The sequence below is a fragment of the Mustela erminea genome, chromosome 4, assembly GCF_009829155.1.
Source record: "Mustela erminea isolate mMusErm1 chromosome 4, mMusErm1.Pri, whole genome shotgun sequence".
In the NCBI taxonomy this organism is placed as follows: Eukaryota; Metazoa; Chordata; class Mammalia; order Carnivora; family Mustelidae; genus Mustela; species Mustela erminea.
Genome location: NC_045617.1, coordinates 6,649,869 through 6,670,350, shown reverse-complemented (window position 1 = coordinate 6,670,350; position 20,482 = coordinate 6,649,869). Strand labels below are relative to the sequence as shown.

The following is a 20,482-nucleotide window of genomic DNA, read 5'->3' as shown; positions in this document are numbered from 1 at the left end:
AAGATGCCCGTCTTCATTTACTCTTTCCTTCCCCTCTGCCAGCTGGACGCTGGATGTGGGCATCAGTGTGACCACGAAGAGAATGATGAACCCCAATGCGGTGGCAGAGCTAAGGGATGGAAGCATCACTTTGAAGAAAACCCCTCACCCACCTGAACACCGCGCCCACCCTAGGCCAACCAAGCTACATCTGCGTGGGAGACATTGTATCTTGAGCTCTGCTGGTTATATAGCACCTTAGTCCACAATAGCGAGTGAAACCTTCTTCCAGAGGCTCTGATTCATGACAATCCATCTGGGAAAACCAAAGACGGAGACGGAGCCACCAAGGACCTCCTGACCAGGCTCGCCTCAAAGGAGATTACTGTGTGTCTACTTTGACAAAAGATGTAAAAGTTCAGTGGATCCTCTCAACCTGTTATTGAGCCCAGATTTTAAAATTAGACACTTGGCAAAAAGTTCCCAGTATTCCTTAGATATACAAGTGTTGATAGTGGGAAACCAGTCGATGCCAAGTACGAGTGGGGGTGCTGGGGAAGTAGGGAGGGGGGACGAGATTCATCTTCAGGAGCACCCCGCAGTTAAACCACCGTGGGGCGGAACTTAGAGACGGGGTTCATGCTCTTCTCTAGAAGAGACCTTCCCTAGCTTTGGGAATGCCAAGCACTTGAAAACTATCTGAGAATCTAGAGGGGGATGTAATGGACTGTGTTTCTCAGACTTGCGTGTTGAAAGCCTCAGTCTCTCAGAATGTGACAGTATTTGGAAAAGGGTCTTTAACAGGTCACTTACTTATGGTGCAGCCATGAGGGGGGCTCTAGACTCATCTGAGTAATGTTCTCCCAGGAAGAGCAGATCACAACACAGGGAGAAACACCAGGGCTGCACAGGCTCCCATAAGGTGACCGTGTGAAAGGGCAGCACGAGGGCTGCCATTCTCCAGTCACAGAGGAAACCAAACCTTCTGGCAGCTTCCAGAACTGCCAGAGAGTAAGTTTCTGTTACTTAAGCTGCTGAGTTGCCCCCCATCCCCGCCAACCTTTTTTTTTTTTTTTTTTTTTTTAAATTTTTATGTCGTCCCTAGCAAACCTGTACAGTAGCCAACTCAAAGCACTGTTACTTGTGAGCCACAAGAAAAAGCCCTTCTCGGCAATGGGAGGGGAGGTCAGACAATGTAACAATGTTCCTGGAACATGTTCTTATTCCCCACTCCTTTCCACTGCTTTTCCTAGTTTCCTTCTATAAACACACAGGCCCAAGATAAAAGTTTTCTAGTAAAGGCTTGAAAAGCAGACAACATAAGAAATGCTAATTTGCCCCAGGCGCCTGGGTGGCTCAGTCGGTTAAGAGTCTGACTCTTTATTTCAGCTCAAGTCATGATCTCAGGCTCCACGCTCGGTGTGAGGCCTGCTTAAAATGCTCTGTCTGCCTCTCCTTCTGCCTGCCCTCCCCTCGCCACTCTCTCCAATAAATAAATAAAATCTTAAAAAGAGATATTAATTTTTCACACTCTGAGGTAGTAGGATATATAAGATGCTCTGGAAGACATTCAGATTTTACTGGAAATATGTGACATAATTGCTTGGTTCAGATATTATGTATTTATTTCCATCTTGACATTAGAATATTAAACCACTCCTCCTCTTGCTAAATGGGCATGCATCTAAAACACTAAGCTGTTTCACTGTCCTGCTCAGGAGCCAAATGATATAAACTCTCATGAATATGTAAATCCACCCCTCTAAGCACATTATTAATTATTTCAAAGATAGTTGGAGGTCACCAGCTCACTGCAATTTCTAGGCATGAAGTTTCACTAATATAAGACATCACACAGTAAGAAAGAACAAAGTTTTATCGTAGTTCCTGCGTGTGTGTGCGTGCATGTACACATGTGCAGGTGTGTCTGTGTGCACACGTGTGTGCATGTGCACACGTGTGTGTGGCCAAAGTAACATCCAGAACCAAGCACAGCACCGGGGGGCACTGAGGCTGGCGCTGTGGGTGACGCAGAGGGCAAGTCACGGAGGAAAACAACAGCTGTCTCGATCAGGAATCGTGGACTTAACCTCCGAAGAAATGTCTGTCTCAACTAGACTTAGGATTTCCTGAGCGAGAGGCCACCAACGGCCCCGATTTCTTCAGAATGAAGTTGTGGCTCACTCCAGAAATCTGCAGCTCTCGACCAGCCAGCACCTTCCTCACTTCCGGAGACACTAGAGAGCACGCGGAGGGTTTGGTCCCTGCATCTGTAACACTAGACGGTGCTGCGAGCCTCTCTGGCAGCTCTCATCAGCTTTCCCGGTGGTTCTCAGCAACGGAAATGCTCCTAGATAAACCTTGGGACAGCTGAGGCGTGGCCTCCAAGAACTGTCATGTCGGGCTGTTGTCAGGGCACACAGAATTACTGACAGTTGGAGGAGAATCCTGAACATAGCGAGCTGTGCTGTTTAAAATTCACAGTATGGATAGAAGACTTATTCTCACCAAATTGCAATAAAATTGATCTTCCTCGCCCAAGTAACTCTCCAGGGTCCCTGTTATTATTTACTTTTATACCTCTGATTGCAAACTCGCAATTCATCTGGTGAAAAGGGAATAAAAATTCTCACAGCAGATAGCAACAGAGATGAGGAAGGGAAACATAAACACACCCACTATCTAGTATGGTTAGTTAAAAAAAAAATATATATATATATATGTATGTATGTATACATGTATGTATGTATGTATATGTATGTATGTATATGTACATATATGTATAGAGAGAAGAATGGAAATCCTGAATAGTGGAACACTTTGCACATACACTCAGGGTTTTCTGAATGGGGGTATAAGTGGAATTTAGATGCATCTTGTGAAGGAAATTTGGCAAAACCTTTCAAGCATCCACTTGAAAGTTAAAAGTGGGAAATTATCTGTCATTTTTAGGGATGTGTGTCCATAGGGGGTGATGCTATGACGAAAAGTAAGGGGATGAGTATTACAGAAGTCAAGGTAATAGGTGCGTCGAGGCAGGACAGAGGAGGCTGTGACAGGGAAGGACGGCTGAAGGCTTCTGGGAAGCTGGGGAGCTAGTTTGCTGGTCTGGGAGGGGGTCCCAGAGGTTCCCTACAACTGTACAAATCCATGACAATATAAATGTGGGTAAACACTGCTGCGTATGCATGTCTCATGATACGTTTAAGAACACATCAAGCCATTTAACATGATATACTTAAAAGTCAATTAATATTCTATTGATATGGTTATACTCCTTGGAGCCTCAGAAGAGCCCTCTCTGGACTGATAATGCCAAGTGCACAGACTCGGAAGTTGTGCCGACTGCCAACAAGGCCAGGGAGAAGAATCAGGATCTATACATTTTAATAAAAAGAAGAAGAAAGCCTAGAGACAGCCGTTTTGAACAACTCTTGTCACTCTCTTAAGTACTTGCAGGCATTTTTCTAGAACTCTTTGGATAAGTAATAAATTTATACTTAAAAATAGTTTGCTTTTACCCCTATAAAACAAAGGTAGAATGTTCTTCTTAACAGTGCAAGGTGGAAGTAGGTGGAAAGAGATTATTTTTGCTTTCTCTGCTGTCTATGGAAAGCATTCCCACCTTACTTCTGTTTTTCTAAAATGTTATTTTATTTTTAACCACTTAATAAGATGCAAGAGAAGATGAAAGGCAGCTTGGAAAGTAAAAACCCAAGCCAAGTAGGAAAACCAAAGACACAGTTTCCTTGGACTTGGGCTTCCTCCTAAAGATAAAGGGAGCAATCCTGCTGGGGCTATTTCCAGTCAGTGCATAGTATCCCTTCAACCGTACAACCCTAAAGACACACACACACCAAGCAACGGCGGAAGTCTACTGTCCTCGCTGAAGTAGGCATTTCCAAGGTCAAACGGATGACCGTGAAGACAGTGCTTGCTGATCTAGCTAGAATGAGCTCCTGAACACCACCAGTTCTGTCCACAGCTCTTTTTCTGGTCCTCGCCCATAGACCAGGCACTCCTTTGGATAAAGCTACCTTGACTGAGTGTTGTTCCTGCTGCAGGAGAGGAGAGGAAAGTGGAAGAAAAAATCATTCAGTAATTGTGTGTTTCACCATCCTCTCCACCAGCCTTAGAGGCCGGTCTGTGTTTGCAGTCCTATTTGCTCTGCCTTCTGGGCACTCAGCCAGACCCTATTCCCCCATTCCCCTACATCTGTGCACGCGCGCGCGCACACACACACACACACACCCCTCATGTGGCCAGGTAGGGCCGTGTGACTGAGTTCTGGTATAAAGAATCTGGAAAGCGATGATGCGCTCCATCTCCAGACCTGGTCTCTACAGACTCCATCACGATGCTCACACCCTCTCTGCCTCTGCCAGCTGGCCTAGAGGCAGACGATCAGTGGGATTCAGAGGCCCCTGGGGGTGACAGAAGCATTAGGTGGCAAAAGTCAGACTCTGAGTCCCAGAATGACGCCATAGGACAGGGGTATCCCCAGGCAACCCACACTGGATCAGGACATGAGTGGATATAAACCTTGATTCTGTGACTTCGGTGTCGCTTTTAAGAAAGTTATACTATGGTCCTGACTTTAGTACATTCAAATCAAAGGAAAACTCTCAGAGTTGCTAAATCAAGAACCCCCTCCAAAAGAAACTGAAAAGAAGTTTAGCATTAATCTCTGGAAATTAGCAAATTTGATTCAATTTCAGTTCATTTTGAGGCAGAAAGAAGATGAGGTATGAACTCCAAACTCGTCAGCTTCCTAAGTCATGGCACTGGCATCTCCACAGTATCTACCACAATTGCGCAAGATCTAGAAGCTAGGGAGAGAGCAAGCTATATATTTCAGATTTGGACATACAGAGAATGTGTGTGTAAATAAGTTTCTATGGAGCTTATTGCTATTTTTAAGCTCATACTATACATTGCCAAATTGCTTTTTAGAAATATATGATTTTACATCCCTACCTGTTTTGAGTGTGTGTCCATCCCACATTATACTTTTTGCTTTAAATCAGCAATTGTTTAGTAACTAATTATGTTAAACTTTTCGTGTGTATTGATTTGGGGTATATCTTCTTTGGTAACCCATCTTTTTTTTTTTTTTTAAAGATTTTATTTATTTATTTGACAGACAGAGACAGCAAGAGAGGAAACACAGCAGAGGGAGTGGGAGAGGGAGAAGTAGGCTTCCCGCAGAGCAGGGAGCCAGAATCTGGGCTCAGTCCCATAACCCTGGGATCGTGCCCTGAGTGAAGGCAGGCGCTTAACCGACTGAGCCACCCAGGTGCCCCTGGTGACCTATCTTTTAATTTATTTTGGGGGGTTATTTATTTTTATTACGTTACATGAGTTGCCATTCAGTACTTCATTAGTTTTTGATGTAGTGTTCTTTTCAGTGTGGTTTTTAGAAATTATGGTGATTTGATTATTTGTGTGTATTTGGGAGAGTTAATACTCAAAAAGCCAAAAGCAATTATTTCAGGTTTTACATTTAGCTCCCTGACCAGCTGTCCAGACACCAGTCTTCTTGACTGTGGAGGCACCAAGAAGGGCTCTGTATCTCCAACAGCCCAGGATTATCCACCTTGAGCTTTATGTTGCCCACAAAGATGCAAACGACCCTAATGGATGGCCACTGGTGACTGGACATATGAGGTAGAAAGGAAATGTCATTCTGAGTTAAACAGAAATTGGAATTTTACAAAATGTGAGCTTGGGAGAGAAGAGTAAACAAAACAAAACAGAAATGCAAACCACTGAGGACAGAGGGAGGGATGCACCGAGACGGGACCAGCGGCCATGGCAGTGGCATGTCACAGAGAAGTGAGCAACTATTCCCTCAGACACCCCAAGGCTACAGGAAATCTGTGTTGTCAGGGCTCCTAATGGACCAGGGGTAAATCTGTTCTCCAGTTTTCATTTAATTCTAGAGCACACTCCAAAATAAATCGACCGAAATTAATAAAGCTCCAACAAATTGGTGTGAGTGACGTTCAGTCTTCAGAGCAGAAGCAAACAGTGCTTTGGCATTTCAAAATAATTTCTAGATCGAATTCTCATAGTAACAGGTAGAGAAAAAAGACAGCAAACATTTCAAAATAATTATAAAGTTTCTCCCAAAGCCTAGAGCTTCATGCAAGAGCTTCTCAGAGGCTCTGGAAATAGGCCATTTGGGCTGTGTCTGCTGATCTTATTTTCAACTCCATCAACGTTTATTGAAAAACCTATGCTGGCTAGCAAATCAGATCATGCACGGACAAAATGGGCAAGGGCAGAGGGAGTAATTTTTACTTATTAATGTTATAGTATCCCACTGAAAATACCTTAATGCTTGCCTCCACAGTAGTGGAGTAGAATGCTCGCCTCCACAGTAGTCCCAGACTTTTAAGCCCCGGGCCTCAAACAGATACTGGGAGCTATCCCTGAGGTTCTTCTAATTGACCTGAGGCATTTCATGTTACTGGAATGTACATCTAGGGTTGAACCACCGCCCAGAGAGGAGCAGGTGGGGGGGTGGAGAGAATGTGGAGCCTTGGAGTCCACTACCACTGGATGGAAACCTCGGCTCTATTCTTCCTGTGGTCCTGGGCACTTAGTTGGATTAAGATTTTACTTCCTCCTCTGTGAAATTAGAACAGTTCAAGTTCACTGTTGGTTTAACTATGGAAAAAGTGCTAGACAATTAGATACTCATTTGACATTCTTTTCCACAGAACTTTCAAAGGTCTAGTACTTTAACTGTGGTATATGGGCTTCTCTTCATATGGTGATTAAGAAGACACATCCTAGAGCCACAGCTAGTTGGCACTGAACACCAGCCCTGTGATTTGCTAACTGCAGTATTATCTGTACAATAATTAGCCCCGTGAGCCTCAAGTGCTTTACCTATAAAAGTGGAAAAATGGCAACACCCATTCCAGGGGGCCTTTAGGGGACTGAATGGATATATATATGGAAGCGCTCAGAGAGGAACCGTACACACAGTAAGTACCTGGTAACAGTTCTGGTCATTACTTACTCTTTACTCCCAGGGCAATACAATTTGGCATCCCAGTCTTACAAAGCATGACAAAATTTCTGGCCAAATGAGAGGCTCACACAAAGGAATTAGGTACCTTAAAGGGTTTTAAACCAGTTTTAATTGTTCATCATTCTAACTATGACAATGAAAAAGGATGGTTCGTTGTTGGCCATCCGTATCTTGAACAATGTATATATCTGAAATTGAGCTTGGAAGCGGTTTAGTTTAATGATCTTGAAAGAGGCTAGAAAGACTAGATTATGGAAAAGAAGAACACTTACAATTTGGTGGTGAGAGGTATTAGACATTTATATAGAAATGGTGAATTTGCATAGACACCATTTAGCAAGACATTGGGTATGTGGGTCATTTAGCAATGGAAATAAATGCTCTATCCAGCTTTTTTTTTCTTTTTTCTTTTCTTTCTTTCTTTCTTTCTTTCTTTCTTTCTTTCTTTCTTTCTTTCTTTCTTTTAAATGGATGGGGCCAGTGTAGTTCGAAAAATAGTTTGCTAATTCTTCTTAGAGCTTCTGTTCTTTTATGTAAAGTTTGTAGTCCCAGAAAACTGATGTCATTTTTCCCCTCATCATGTCACCATCCAAACATCAGGGAATGGTTTGTTTCCCAGGCTCTGCAGCCAGTTAGTGATGGATTTGGGGGAGAGGCTGTCTTGTATGGGCTGACGGAAGGTAGGGTTACACAGCTGCATTGAACTCCCGGGCTGGGAGAGCATCTTGAACAGCGCTATGCATGAACTATGGATCCTGTCAGATCTGAAAAGTACCCATGCCATTCTACAGGAGGATCGCTCTAGTTGGTGAGCATCAAAAAGTCCTTTGGCCGGTTCCAGAGCAGGAACACAGTCATCAAGCAAATTCAAATATGTATTTTTATCAATCAATCTGTCCTATTTATAGTTTCATGCAGACCCCTGAGGTGAGAAAAGGCAAGCTCTGGATTCCAGAGCCAGAAGAACCATCTCTTAGGGTTAGAAATGAACTCTATCTTTGAGAGGAAGTGGTGGCCTTAGGAATACAATGCCCCTTGATTATCTAAATAGATCTTGCATTAATTTTCTTGGAAAAACTGTAATCCAAAAATGGCTGGTAGCCACCGTGTGGGTCTGAAACCGTTTGGCTAGACATTTTAAACTGCCATGGTAGAAAGATAAACGGACAACTCTTCAGAGAAATCAACAATATCCAGTCAGGCTAAACCAACTGACAATAAAAGAACACACACACTCACACACACACACACACACACACACACACACACCCAAGCTAACTTCCAAAACACTGCAAATCCCCCGAAAACCAAAGATAAAGATAATACTGGGGTTTTTGAGATCCAGGCTTTCTAGAGAAGACGACTGAGGTCAGGCAAGAGCCATCACGGAAATGTTCTACCGAACCATGGTCCATGTGACCAGCAACACGCTTCTTGCTGAATGGATCTGGCATAGAATTTGAGCCTTGCTGGAGTAATAACAACCTGACCTTGCAGTACGGTTTTCGTTCTATTACGGAATTAGCCAGTATTTTCGCTTTTTATACATAGTATTAAATCCTATTTATGATTTATTAAGTTTTATTTATAAGATTTATAGACACTGATATAACTTTTCCCACTGATATAACACTTGAATTCACCCCACCAAGAAAGAGGGTTGTGCCATGGAAACAGTATGGGTTCAGTCATCGGTTCCTGATAGTCTGCTGTTCTTATCTACAGTTTAAAAAGCCTTGATTTTCTATTTCTGGTTTTTTTTCTAGTTTATTTTATGTGTCTTGTTCTATGCTCCATGAATCAAAGTAAAGCAAAGTAAAACAACAACAACAACAAACCAGATGGACAGGTGAACAATGCTTGGTTAATGGTTGATTTATGTACTGAATCACAGGAAACATCAACCTATCGTTAAAGAATGTCTGATCATATGTTCCTCTATGGATATACAAATATATGCACAAATATATTGTCTGTAGGAATGTATGTTTACAGAACAACCCAAATAACAAAACCCAATCTTTGTAATGCGCTCGCTGTCTTCATTAGCTAACACAGAGTCACTATTTTAATTCACCCACAGAACGATGTACAAAATAGGTGCAATTGTAGCATCTCCCTTTTACCTTAAAGCAAAACCAAGACCTACGAAGGATAAGCAACTTGCCCTACATTACAAAGGGGGTGAGTCTCAGAGCCAGGATTTGAAGTTGACTTCTTTGACTCTCTGTGTATACCCCAGGATGTGGGCAAAATTATTCATTGGTTTATGGGGAGGTAATAGTAGGGCTTACACAGATTTTATATAAAATATATAAAAATTAGTCTTCATGAAGACTTAATGTAAAGGCTGATATCAGAACTTACCATACCCTGGTGTGCATACTGGACACATCATGTTCATGAACTGGGAGTATCTTGAGGGGACAGTGAGAGTCTTAAAACACAGACACTTAGAGAGTCTCTGGTGAGAAAGGATTCAGGATAATCCAGTTTGGTTTTTAGAAAATAAAAAAAAAATTCTATAATAACATCTGAAAGCCTCTTTTCACATACTATGAGGAATACTTCTAATTTGAGCCACAGTTAAAAAAAGGCTAAATAACAGATGACAATATTGTGACAAGCTGAATTGTATTTTCTTATAAGCACCTTTGAAGATATATATTAAAACACTGTTGAAAAAAAAAGGAAAAAAGAATAAAATACTGTTGAAGATTTAAAAGAAACAAGGATCAAAATGAATTAGACAGTGTAGAAAGTTTACTACACAGTTGAAAGTCAGTAGGTTGTTTTTAACTCCTCTCAGCTTGTGGTTATTTGCTATGTTTCTTCTTCCTGGTTTCCAAAGTTTATTAAAAATCATAGACTAGAAAACCTTTCCATGAAAATATGTCATTTTTTTTGTTTCTACATATTGCAAACACACACACACAGACACACACACACAAAGACACAAACATACACATCAAGATGATTGTCATTGTTTAGCTCATCCTGGAGTGTGTGACCCTAGTGGTGGTCAGGTTGATACACTCAGGTCACCATGATGGGCATGGAGCATGGCACCTGTGTCTGTGCACTGAGTTTTAAATCACACCCCCCAGGACACTCACCCCACAGTGTTTCCTTAATGTAGGGTGAAGGTCAACATTGCTAATGTGTGGAGAGCAGTACAGGCCTATGTACTAGTTTTATAAATACTTCTTGATCAACAGATTAACAATTTTAAGTATCCTAAATATTTTTGATAGCTTCAATCACCAGAACTGCAGACAACAATGGGCTACTCTATTCCAGATACATTGTCTTTTAATAACCAAATACACAAATATGCAGCTTTCTTCTTATTATTGTTAAACATGAAAAGAAACAGATGCCAGGAAAGATAAGTTCTTGGTAGTAAGTGGCACTCTAAAAAAATAAGGCAAGGTTCTATGAAGGATTTAAATAACCAGCAATGAAGTAGGTACAGTCACAAAAAGTATTTAAAAGGATTCCAAAGAAAAAAAATAAAAGCTAGCAAGAAATTCAAGGAAAGCCTGGAACAACCTGTTATACTAGAAAGCCTGGCTAATGTGTACAAGAGGAGTCGTTGCACTATTTTTTTTTTTTTTTTTACTTCATATACTTGAAATTTCTTAGAATTCAAAAGGTTTAAAATTTAAAAATCAGTGAGAAATAAACTGATTTTTAAAAGTGTCTTGAGTGTGAGAAGATATGAAGATGGATATTTAGAAATGTTTCCATGCTATATGGTTTTGTGAAAAAGAGAGTTTATCAGTACAAAACTACCACATGAAAAACATTAAAAACAGAATCTTTAGATCTACAAGTAAATGTTACACTAACTTTTAAATGATTTTGTTAAAAATATAAAAGCACAATGCCCCCCTGTGAGTCTTCCTTAACAATATGTTGACACATATATTATGTGAATCTTAATTAAAAACATTGCATTATTGGCAGATGCGATTGAAAAACAAGTATCAGAATTTACAAAGTCAACAATGCAATTAGCTTCTTCCATTTGGAAATGTCAAATAATTTTGAGATATATTTTTCAGCTTTGATCAACATTAAAACTAAGTATTACAAATAAGTATCACAAGTAAGTACTGAAATGAATTAAACTTAAAGCCTGACCATTGAATCAAGGAATCACATAGTTCCAAACCACAATTCTCAATAGTGAAGCATATTTACCTACATTGCAATCATTAAATATATATATTTATAATGAGGTAGGGACCCCTATCTCACTCCATATATAAAACAATAATTCAAAATGTATCAACGACCTATGAGTAAGAGGTAGTCTATTAGAGGAAAACATGCGGTAATTCTTCATGACCTCGGGTTTGACAACACAGTCTTACCTTTGAAACCAAAAGCATAAGCAACAAAAAAGAGATTAACTGGACCCCATCAAAATTAAAAACTTCTCTGTATTAAAGGACATTATCATGAAAGTAAAAAGGCAACCTACAGAATAGGAAAAGTGCTTGCAAATCATGTATCTGATAACAGTGTCTAGTATCCAGAATACATAAAGAATTCTTATACCTCAACAACAAGATAAATAACCCAATTAAAAAACAGGTAAAGACCTGAAGTGATAGTCCTCCAAACAGGTAACACAAATGGCAAATTAGCATGTAAGCTAACAGTCAACATCACTGGTAATTAGGGAAATGCAGATCAAAACCACAATGACATGGAACTTCAAAGCTAAGAGGATGGCTATTAAAAATCAAACAGAACAAAACAGGAAAATAACAAGTGTTGGAGAGGATATAAAGAAATAAAAACCCCTATAAGTTACTGGTAGGAATGCAAAACAGTACAGCAGCTATGGAAAATAGTTTGGTAGTTCCTCAAAAGGTTAAACATGGCATTATCATGTGACCCAGAAATCACACTCCTCAGTATACATCTAAGAGAAATGAAAACATATCTCCCCCGAAACAAGTACACAAATGTTTACAGCAGATTATTCCTAATAGCAAAAAGGTGGAAACAACACAAATGTCCATCAATGAATAAATGGAGAAGGAGATCATGGTATGTCTCTATAAGGGAATATTACTCAGTCATAAAAAGGCATACAGGTACATGCCGTGACTTGGATGAACTTATTTGCGGTGAAACAAGGACACAAAAGGTAACGTATTGTAATATTTCTCTTATAGGAAGTATCTAGAATTGGTAAATCTGTAGAGGCAGACCATAGTGGTTGCCAGGAGATGGGGACAAGGGGAAGTTGGGCGGGATTATTAGTGAATGTGCAGTAATGATATTTTTCTGGGATAATGAAAAAGTTCTGAAACTAGACAGAGGTGATGGTTATGCATAACATCGTGAAAGCATGAAATTCCACTGAATTATACACTTTAAGTGGTTAGTTGTATGTTAGGTGAATTTCACCTCAATTAAAAAAAAAACACATGTAACAACAGTAGTGTAATACAATTAAAGAATGCTCTGCAATGTTGAATGATGAAACAATTTAAAATATTAAATATTTCAGCTTTCATCTCCTTTAATTTCTTTTTTAATATACATTCTTTGATACACCTGTGTATGTGCTCACAGTTTTTACGAATAAGGGTACCAATTTAGAAATGTGACTAGTGCTGCTCTAGGTCCAGGGTAATCTAAAGCTTGCTGTGTAAATCCACAGACATACTTTGTGTACATTGGCTGAATAATATTTTACAATTTGTTTCCCATACTTCCATGCAGATGACGCATTTTCTAGGCCAACATAATTCCTTCCTACCTTAGGTTTTTATATTTTTTTGTGATCCAAACGTTGTTTCTTGCACAACCGGGATCAAATAGATATTTGACTTTTCAACCCTTCAGCCAGGGATTGAATTTATTGGAGAAGATGGTTTTGCATCCACAATTCTTCCATTCTTAATTAGCATTAAAAATGGAGCAGAAAAAAAAAAGTGCCAGACTTACCCACACAAGGAAGAGAGTAGCCGAGCTGAGGGTCAGGGATGAACTGGCGGTCATTCAGTCTTGTCACACAGTATAAGTAGAAACAATCTAAGCAAATCACGTGGCGGTGGTTGCACTGGAAAACCAGGACAGGGCTCCTGCGGAGGAAAAGACAGACATTTCCTCTAGTATTTCTGAGGGTGGAAAGGCAGCAGGTGTTCAAGGCACTTTGTAATGGTGCTGGGTGGCTTACGGCATGCTCTGCTCCGTGTAAAGACCTGAAACTGCTCAGCACTGAGCACAGATCGATCAAAGCTACATCTTAAAAACTGGATGTACTTCATTAACTATCTAAAACAGTGATTTTCCTAAATTTAAATTTTTTAATATAACATATTTACCAATCAGCTGTTTAAACCCGAGCTTGGATATACCTCTTTACAGAAGTCTTCTAGAAGCCTCAGAATTTGCAGTTGACCCACAAATCACCCCAGACATTTGCATGTATTTTTACCGATCCATAATTACATCACCGTATTGGTGACGTTTCTGCTCTTACGGACTGTGAGCTCGTTGAAAGTGGATACTGTGCTTACTTCACATTGATATTCTTATAGTGCCAGGCATTGTAAGGTTTTAAATTAATGTTCCTTAAATTTAATTTTAATGATATATAAAATATGAACTTCCCTAAAGCCTTAAGAAAAACTATTGTTGTACCAAAATAGGTATGTTCAACAGTCACTCATATTTCATTGGCAAGCAGAAAAGTAGAATTCTGAAATAGAATTACTTACCACAGATTCATTTCTTTAAGATTTTTGTCTATTGTGTCACTCCTCCACCCAAATACCCAATTTATTAAATAAAGGTTAGGCACTTACTAAAAAACTGATATATGTAAATTCTAAAAAATTTGTATTCCCTTAAAATGCTTTTTGTATGGAAAAAAATCCCCCCAAATAATCATGTATTTTTGCTTGCAACTGGACCACATGATTTTATGACCAAAGAGACAAATGGAATATATTAATTCCACATTAGCCTCAAGGCCATTTTAATAGCAAGAGAATCATTAGAGCTTATCGCATTAAACCTATTCTCAATATAATGACAACAAAATACAAAATATTTTTTTCATTTCATACATGATTCTTAACACATGGAAGAGCTTTTCCAAAGCCCTCCTCCCACAACCACCTGAAATTTAACATTACTATTAGAACATAATTTCTTAACAATGAAAAGGTTTTCAAAATTCTGCTTTCCCACTTATTTCAAAGCAATATCTAATACAAAACAAAGTGAAAAAAATAACTCGGTATTTTAATGGCATGGGTCTACAGGGCAATGGTCAACTTAAGCTGAGTTAGAGCGTCCATAAATGTTTTATGTGCTTCTATTTTTCATCTCTGAACCCACCGACGTCCTTTCAGGGCCATCATCCCCATTTCCAGAGCCTTCTTCAATTAGGCATTGACTGTGTTCTGAACTTTCAACCCCTTCCCTTCTAATAACGTTCTGCTTGAAGACGATAAAACATAACACTGTCCCATTTCTACTGAGAGTCATACACACACACGTGCACAAGGACCCACATACCTTATTCACTCTGGGTGACCCTACTGAACTGCCACATTCTACCTCCTCCGCACAGCTAAGTTCTGTGAAAAATACTCTCCATTCTGCTTTTAGCAACATAGTTGACTAAGCCTTTAGAGATCCCTAATCTGCTATCAATGCAAGGAAACACTGAAGAAAATATTAGAACATTTATAAAAATGTTCCTATGTACAACAATGTTAAAAAGAAAGCTTAGCAATTACCTTGCAGAAGGAAGAAAAAGAAAACTTATAAAGTCAAAGCAGTCAGCCCGTGAACTACTGCCATGGTGTCCCAGAGAGACATGAAGGTACATGGTCAGTGTGCAGTCACTGGTCCAGCAAGTGTGTTCTTGCCCATCTCTTTTAAGGAAAAATGGAAGGGAGTTCTCTTTCATGTATGGACAACACCACACGTTCATGGTTTTTCCCGTCAGTTAAAATATGGTGCAGAAAAACCTTAGACCATGAAGATGACTCACAGAACATCAATGGTTCTACTGTACTGATGGCATCCTACTATTTAGAACAGATCACAAAGAAATGGTAATTACACGAGAGGCCCCATCTATGGGGCGTGGAGAGACACACTCAACAAAGTAAAGGACACAGTAGTCCATCTGCCCCTCCTTCTACCACACACACACACACACACACACACACACACACACACACAGAGCCACCGACAGAAGCGATCGCAGGCCCTGTGGAAACACAGGCTCTGGCTCCCACAGAGAGGAGCACATCCTCGTGGGGACTCAGGAGGAACCCTACTGAACTTTCCACTGCAGCCTCACAAGTCTGCTTCCGCCTCCTGGAACCGAGATCTAGGTGGGCAGGAAACCGGTCAAGCTGCCAGGACTACCTGGTCATCATCATCAGGATGGCGAGAGCGGCTGCTGCACGCGGGGCAGGGGAGAATTCTCGTGGTATCTGGCTGGCCCACTGAGACACCTCGTGGCCCTCCCCTCTGGGATTTTAATGGCAAATGGACAAGGCAGCGGTGAAGGCAGCACTGAGAAGTGCAAGGACCAGGACCCAAGAGCCCTTACAATTTACCCGTTACGGCAACTAATATCAATGACCCTTATTATTACAAAAAATATGAGACATCAAAAAGGGCTTTAGGGAAAGTTTTCCTGGAACAAAAAGGAGCTGAAATGAAAGCAGGGAACAGTGTTTACCAAACAGCGAGATTTGAAGGGCTCAGGGCCCAAGAGATAAAAACATGTTCAACACTGGCAGGGAGAGCAGGGGATCATGTTAAGTCTCTCGAAGGAGGTTCCTTCCTAGACACAGGGTGCCCCATGCAACCACGAGAAGCTAGAGTGTCAGTGACCGGAGAAGCCACATGCGTGTTTCTACATGACCACTATGGAAAAGAAAGACACTTACAAGCCTTGTACGGAGTTGCACATATGGATAAGTCACTTGGGAATTCTCACTATCCATCACTACCCCTGTGCAGTGAATTTAAATCTACACACACAGACTGATATGGAGAGATATGAAATAAAGATGTAGAAAAAATGCGTATGTTGATGAACAGATTTGTCACAGACATAGATGTAGATGGGAGATACGTATATTCAGATAGAATTATCAGCCCGTTGGATTTCTTGAAACAGTTTTGAGATAAGATTGCTCATCTCATATGAAGAATATTCGTAGTATTTAGGAGAAAGTTAGGCAAGGGATAAGCATGACAACCCTAGAAACATTACTGGATTAATCATCTGAATCATCTCAGAAAATGAGTGAGAATCATTTCATGGCTGGAGGGACCACATAATTAACTTCCTAAGCACTAGGTAAGAAGAAGGCGGGAAAAACTAGGATTTATGATCACTGCTTTGGGTCAGGTACCTTGCTAGGAGCGTCACATAGGTTTTTCCACTGCAGCCTCCTAAAATAAAGTGCCCCCGCCCACCCCGAGCCCACATCCTGTTCCACTCTCTGCCTCCAGCTGGCTTCCGGTTCTTACTCCTGGGCTCAAATTCTTTGTCACCCCGTCTTCAGTACCATACCAGCCTTCACCTCCAAATCAAAATTCCAAATATCCCGGTGCAGTTCAGGAGACGACCTCGGAGGAGTGTGGCCTGGAATTGTCTCTCGTAGGGTCTCTCCTAATGTGCTCCAGACACTGTCTTCGCTTCTGTTCCAAGTGTCTCCTAAATGGCGCTCTTGGCTGTCAGCAGTAAGTGAAAAGTCCCGAAGGGAAGGAGGGAACACTCGATTAACACTTTCTCGACCAGGTCTCACCAGATTCAGCGGTGAGCGTGTGGCAGTCATGTCATCAACAGCCACTGACCACACCAGGGACCGCGGAAGAAAAGTCCCTCCTTTCCTAACTTCTCTGCTGCCATCCTTGTATTTTTCACTCCGTTACTCATCGAGCATCTACCTGGGCTGAGGTAGGCGCTTAATAAACACACGCGGAACACAGCGGCGTGGTAAGTGTTATAAGTGCTGGGGAAACACGACACCGTCTGAGGTCCAAATCCGGAACCCCCATATGTGTGGAGCGGGTATCAAAAGGAGGTCTGTGAGGTCATCAAACTCTGGCGCCGCAGAAGTTAGGAGGTCAGCAGACGAGGACGCATCAGGGTTAGGGAGCCTGAGCTGAATTTAAGGGGGTGGAAGGATCGACATGGGGTGCCTGGAGACAAACGTGGATTCTGGGCAGGGCAGGAAACATAGACGTCAGAAGGAATTCTTGGGACAGAAGAGCTGTCAGTTGGGCTGGCTGAGAGGATGTGTCCGGGAAAGAGAAGAAGTGAAGAGGTTGTGACGGTGGCAGGGGGATACAAGGAGACAGGCCTCTAGGTCCTGGGACTCGCTGAGGCTTCTGAGGATGGGAACGGAGTGATGTTTTTGGAAGTCTGACTCTGAGAGACATATGGAGGAGAACAGGCAGGCGTGAGAACTATTTGGAGGTCATTTTAATAACTCAGGCAGGAGTTACTCAGGAAGCACACTGGGGTGTGCCGAGGGTTCTAGAAATGGGCAAGGAGTGACGTTTCTGAGGAGAACCTGCCAGGACTCCTCTTCTCTTAGGTCTTTGTCCCTCCCTTCATTCCTCTGTGCCCTTTGCTCAAATTACGTATAAATGTTAACTGATCAGTCTAGAAGATGGTGTTACCCCAAGCGGCCAGGCTACAGAGCAGTTAATCAAAGGTTAAATAAAGTTCTCAATCATATGGAAAAGGGATTATAAATGCTGCACTTGACATTACTGAAGAGTTATTATTATTTTGTAAAGTCAAAACTTTTAGTATAATTCAGGTATTTCATAGAAACTATAATGTAGCAAACAGGGTAATATGAAAAAATGTTTTAGAACTGCAGGTCCATACATGTGGCTCTGGTTCCATCTGGAACGGGCTCTCCTTCATCAGGCACATCAGCTGCCCTTGACCGAAGCCTTCCTGCAGATGCCGCCCTGGGCACACGACTCTGCCCATGGGCAGCAGGAATGGCACACTCTGCGTGTGCAGCAGCCGGGGCAGGTGTAGGCGTCGGGACAGGTGTGGGTGTGGGGGCAGGTGCAGGAGCCAGGGCAGGTGTGGCAGTGGGGCAGGTGCGGCAGCGGGGCAGGTGTGGCGGGGGGGCAGGTGCTGGAACCGCGGCAGGTGCAGGCACTGGGGCAGGTACGGGCACCAGGGCAGGTGCAGGTGTGGGTGCAGGGGCAGGTGTGGGAACCACCAGGGAGCAGGGGCAGTTGGGTCCCTTTTGGGACAAGGTAAGAATGGAGGCCCAAAGCGGGCGGCACAGGGAGACACGATGTGGGCTGAAGGCATGGTTTTGAAGAGTTACTCGTAAGCAATGACTTGCCTGCTTTTACTAACGAAGTGATCCAAAGGCCCTTTGTTCACAGAATATCAGGCCTAATTGAAGGAATCTTAGTGAAAAGTATGGCAAACCACTCACATACATCACACAAAGCAGAATATTGTTACATAGTAAGTAGTCCAAACATTTACATGCTCATAAAATTAGCTCCCTGGTAGCTACAAAATAGCATGAGGGTTTTCATATTTATCTGATCAAATGTGTAGTTTAATCTGCTCCCTACCTCATTTGTGTGCGCGTGGGTACTCTCTCTCCCTCCCTCCCCCACACTCTCTCTCTCTGCCAAAATCTATTTCTCTGTCTCTATCTACTTCTTTACCACAGGTATATCTTCATTTACACCTATTAAGAGGCTGTGGTTTCCAACTTCTCAGTGGAATGTGACACATCTCGAATGCAATGTCCCAGAATTTTTAAGATATGTAAAGATAAGGAAGCAAGTCTAAACTCTAAAGGAAATAAAAATCTAATGAAGTGGGTAGGAAAGGGATACACATAATTGTAATATGGGATAGAACATTTTAAATTACATGAGCGATGTCAGAGATGTTGTTGACAGGCTCTGCAGGAAGCAGCCTTGAGATACAGCCGTCCCCACCTCCTCCCTATCAACGGACTGAGCCGAGTGATCCACAGGCGATGTGCAGAAATGACAATGAGCGATTTCCAGGACTAGGTCTGAGAAAGCACTGTGGCTTCTCTGAGCTCTTTCCTGGGTCCCTTGCTCAGAGGAAAGGGACAGCCACGTAGTGGGGACACGGTGATCTTATGGAGAAGCTTCCACGGCAAGGAACTGGGGCGTGTCTCTTGCCATCAGCCAGCACTGGCTTGGCAGCCACCTGGGATCATCAGTCATGTCCAAAGCAGACCTGCAGGCACAAGACAAGCACTTGGGCTACTATGGGACACCCTGGCTACAGCTTCATGAGCTAGCCTGCACGAGAGCCCTCCCACCAAACTGTGCCCAAATTCCCGACCTGCGGAAACTGTGCGAGTCAACATCTGTGTTTGTTTAAAGCCACGAAGTTTTTGGGTAATTATTCTATGGAGCAATTTATAACTAATACAGGCTCAGAGGAGGACAAAATCACATTCAGAGAGCAATCAGAAAAGAATTCATTCAGACAGTAGCATTTGTAGAAGGATCAGATGGGGCGCCTGGGTGGCTCAGCTGGTTAAGCATCTGTCTTCAGCTCAGGTCATGATCTTATGGTCTCAAGACGGAGTCCCTCATTGGGCTCCCTGGTCAGCCCGGAGGCTGATTCTCCCTCTGCCTGCTTCTCCCTCTGCTTGTGTTCTCTCTCTCTCTGATATATAAATAAATAAATAAATAAATAAATAAATAAATAAATAAATAAAATCTTTAAAAAGAGAAAAATGAAGAGGTATCAGGTTTCCAGGGCATGGAGATAGAAAAAAACTTTCCAGGTCAACAGAAGAGACTGGAATTGCAAAACTACAGAGCCTGGGAAAAGAATGCTGAGTTACCAAGCACAGCTGGTTTCTCCACTCACCCCAATGAAAAGCAAAATTATATAAAAATATATATTTAGGGATAATAGAATCATCTGAAATGCAATGAAAAGCAGCAAACGTTAGAATAAAAATATTAAGTACAAATCATTGAGGGGATAAAAATAAAATTTGCTTACTGGAGAGAGAAAGTTAGTCCTTGAATATAGCTAACACTTGACCCTTGAAAACTCACAAGTTGTTTTTATAATATTTCATTTGTGTAACAGGAACACAGATGTTATGCCCCAGTTAGCAATCTTTTAAAGCTCTCTGCAAACCCTCAGTACGGGAACAACTATGACTCCTGGGAATTTAATAAAGCATTAGATTAGATAAAAATAATTAGAGGAGGAAAGCTTTGCCACGAAGGAACCTGAATCTATCTTCCTAACAACTGTCACTTTAAATATCTTTTAGTTAGAACAACAATAAATAGACAAATGACTACAATCTCAGAAACCAAATGCATTTTCATTTAATCTCTATCACCCACTAATTGCCCAAATGCACCACCGACAAAGGAGTATCCAGCATGGCGCCTGCC

At 41.7% G+C, this 20,482-nt stretch overlaps 1 protein-coding gene across 3 annotated transcripts in view; it reads right to left on the bottom strand.

Annotated features, from left to right (window-relative positions):
- Window positions 1-20,482, bottom strand: part of PRKN (parkin RBR E3 ubiquitin protein ligase) — a 1,064,961-nt gene that overhangs the window by 383,569 nt on the left and 660,910 nt on the right. For all 3 annotated transcript variants that reach the window (XM_032337964.1, XM_032337965.1, XM_032337966.1), the window contains one exon: window positions 12,992-13,128. In XM_032337964.1, coding sequence (XP_032193855.1) covers window positions 12,992-13,128 — 137 coding nt within the window. The remainder of the gene's footprint in view (window positions 1-12,991; window positions 13,129-20,482) is intronic.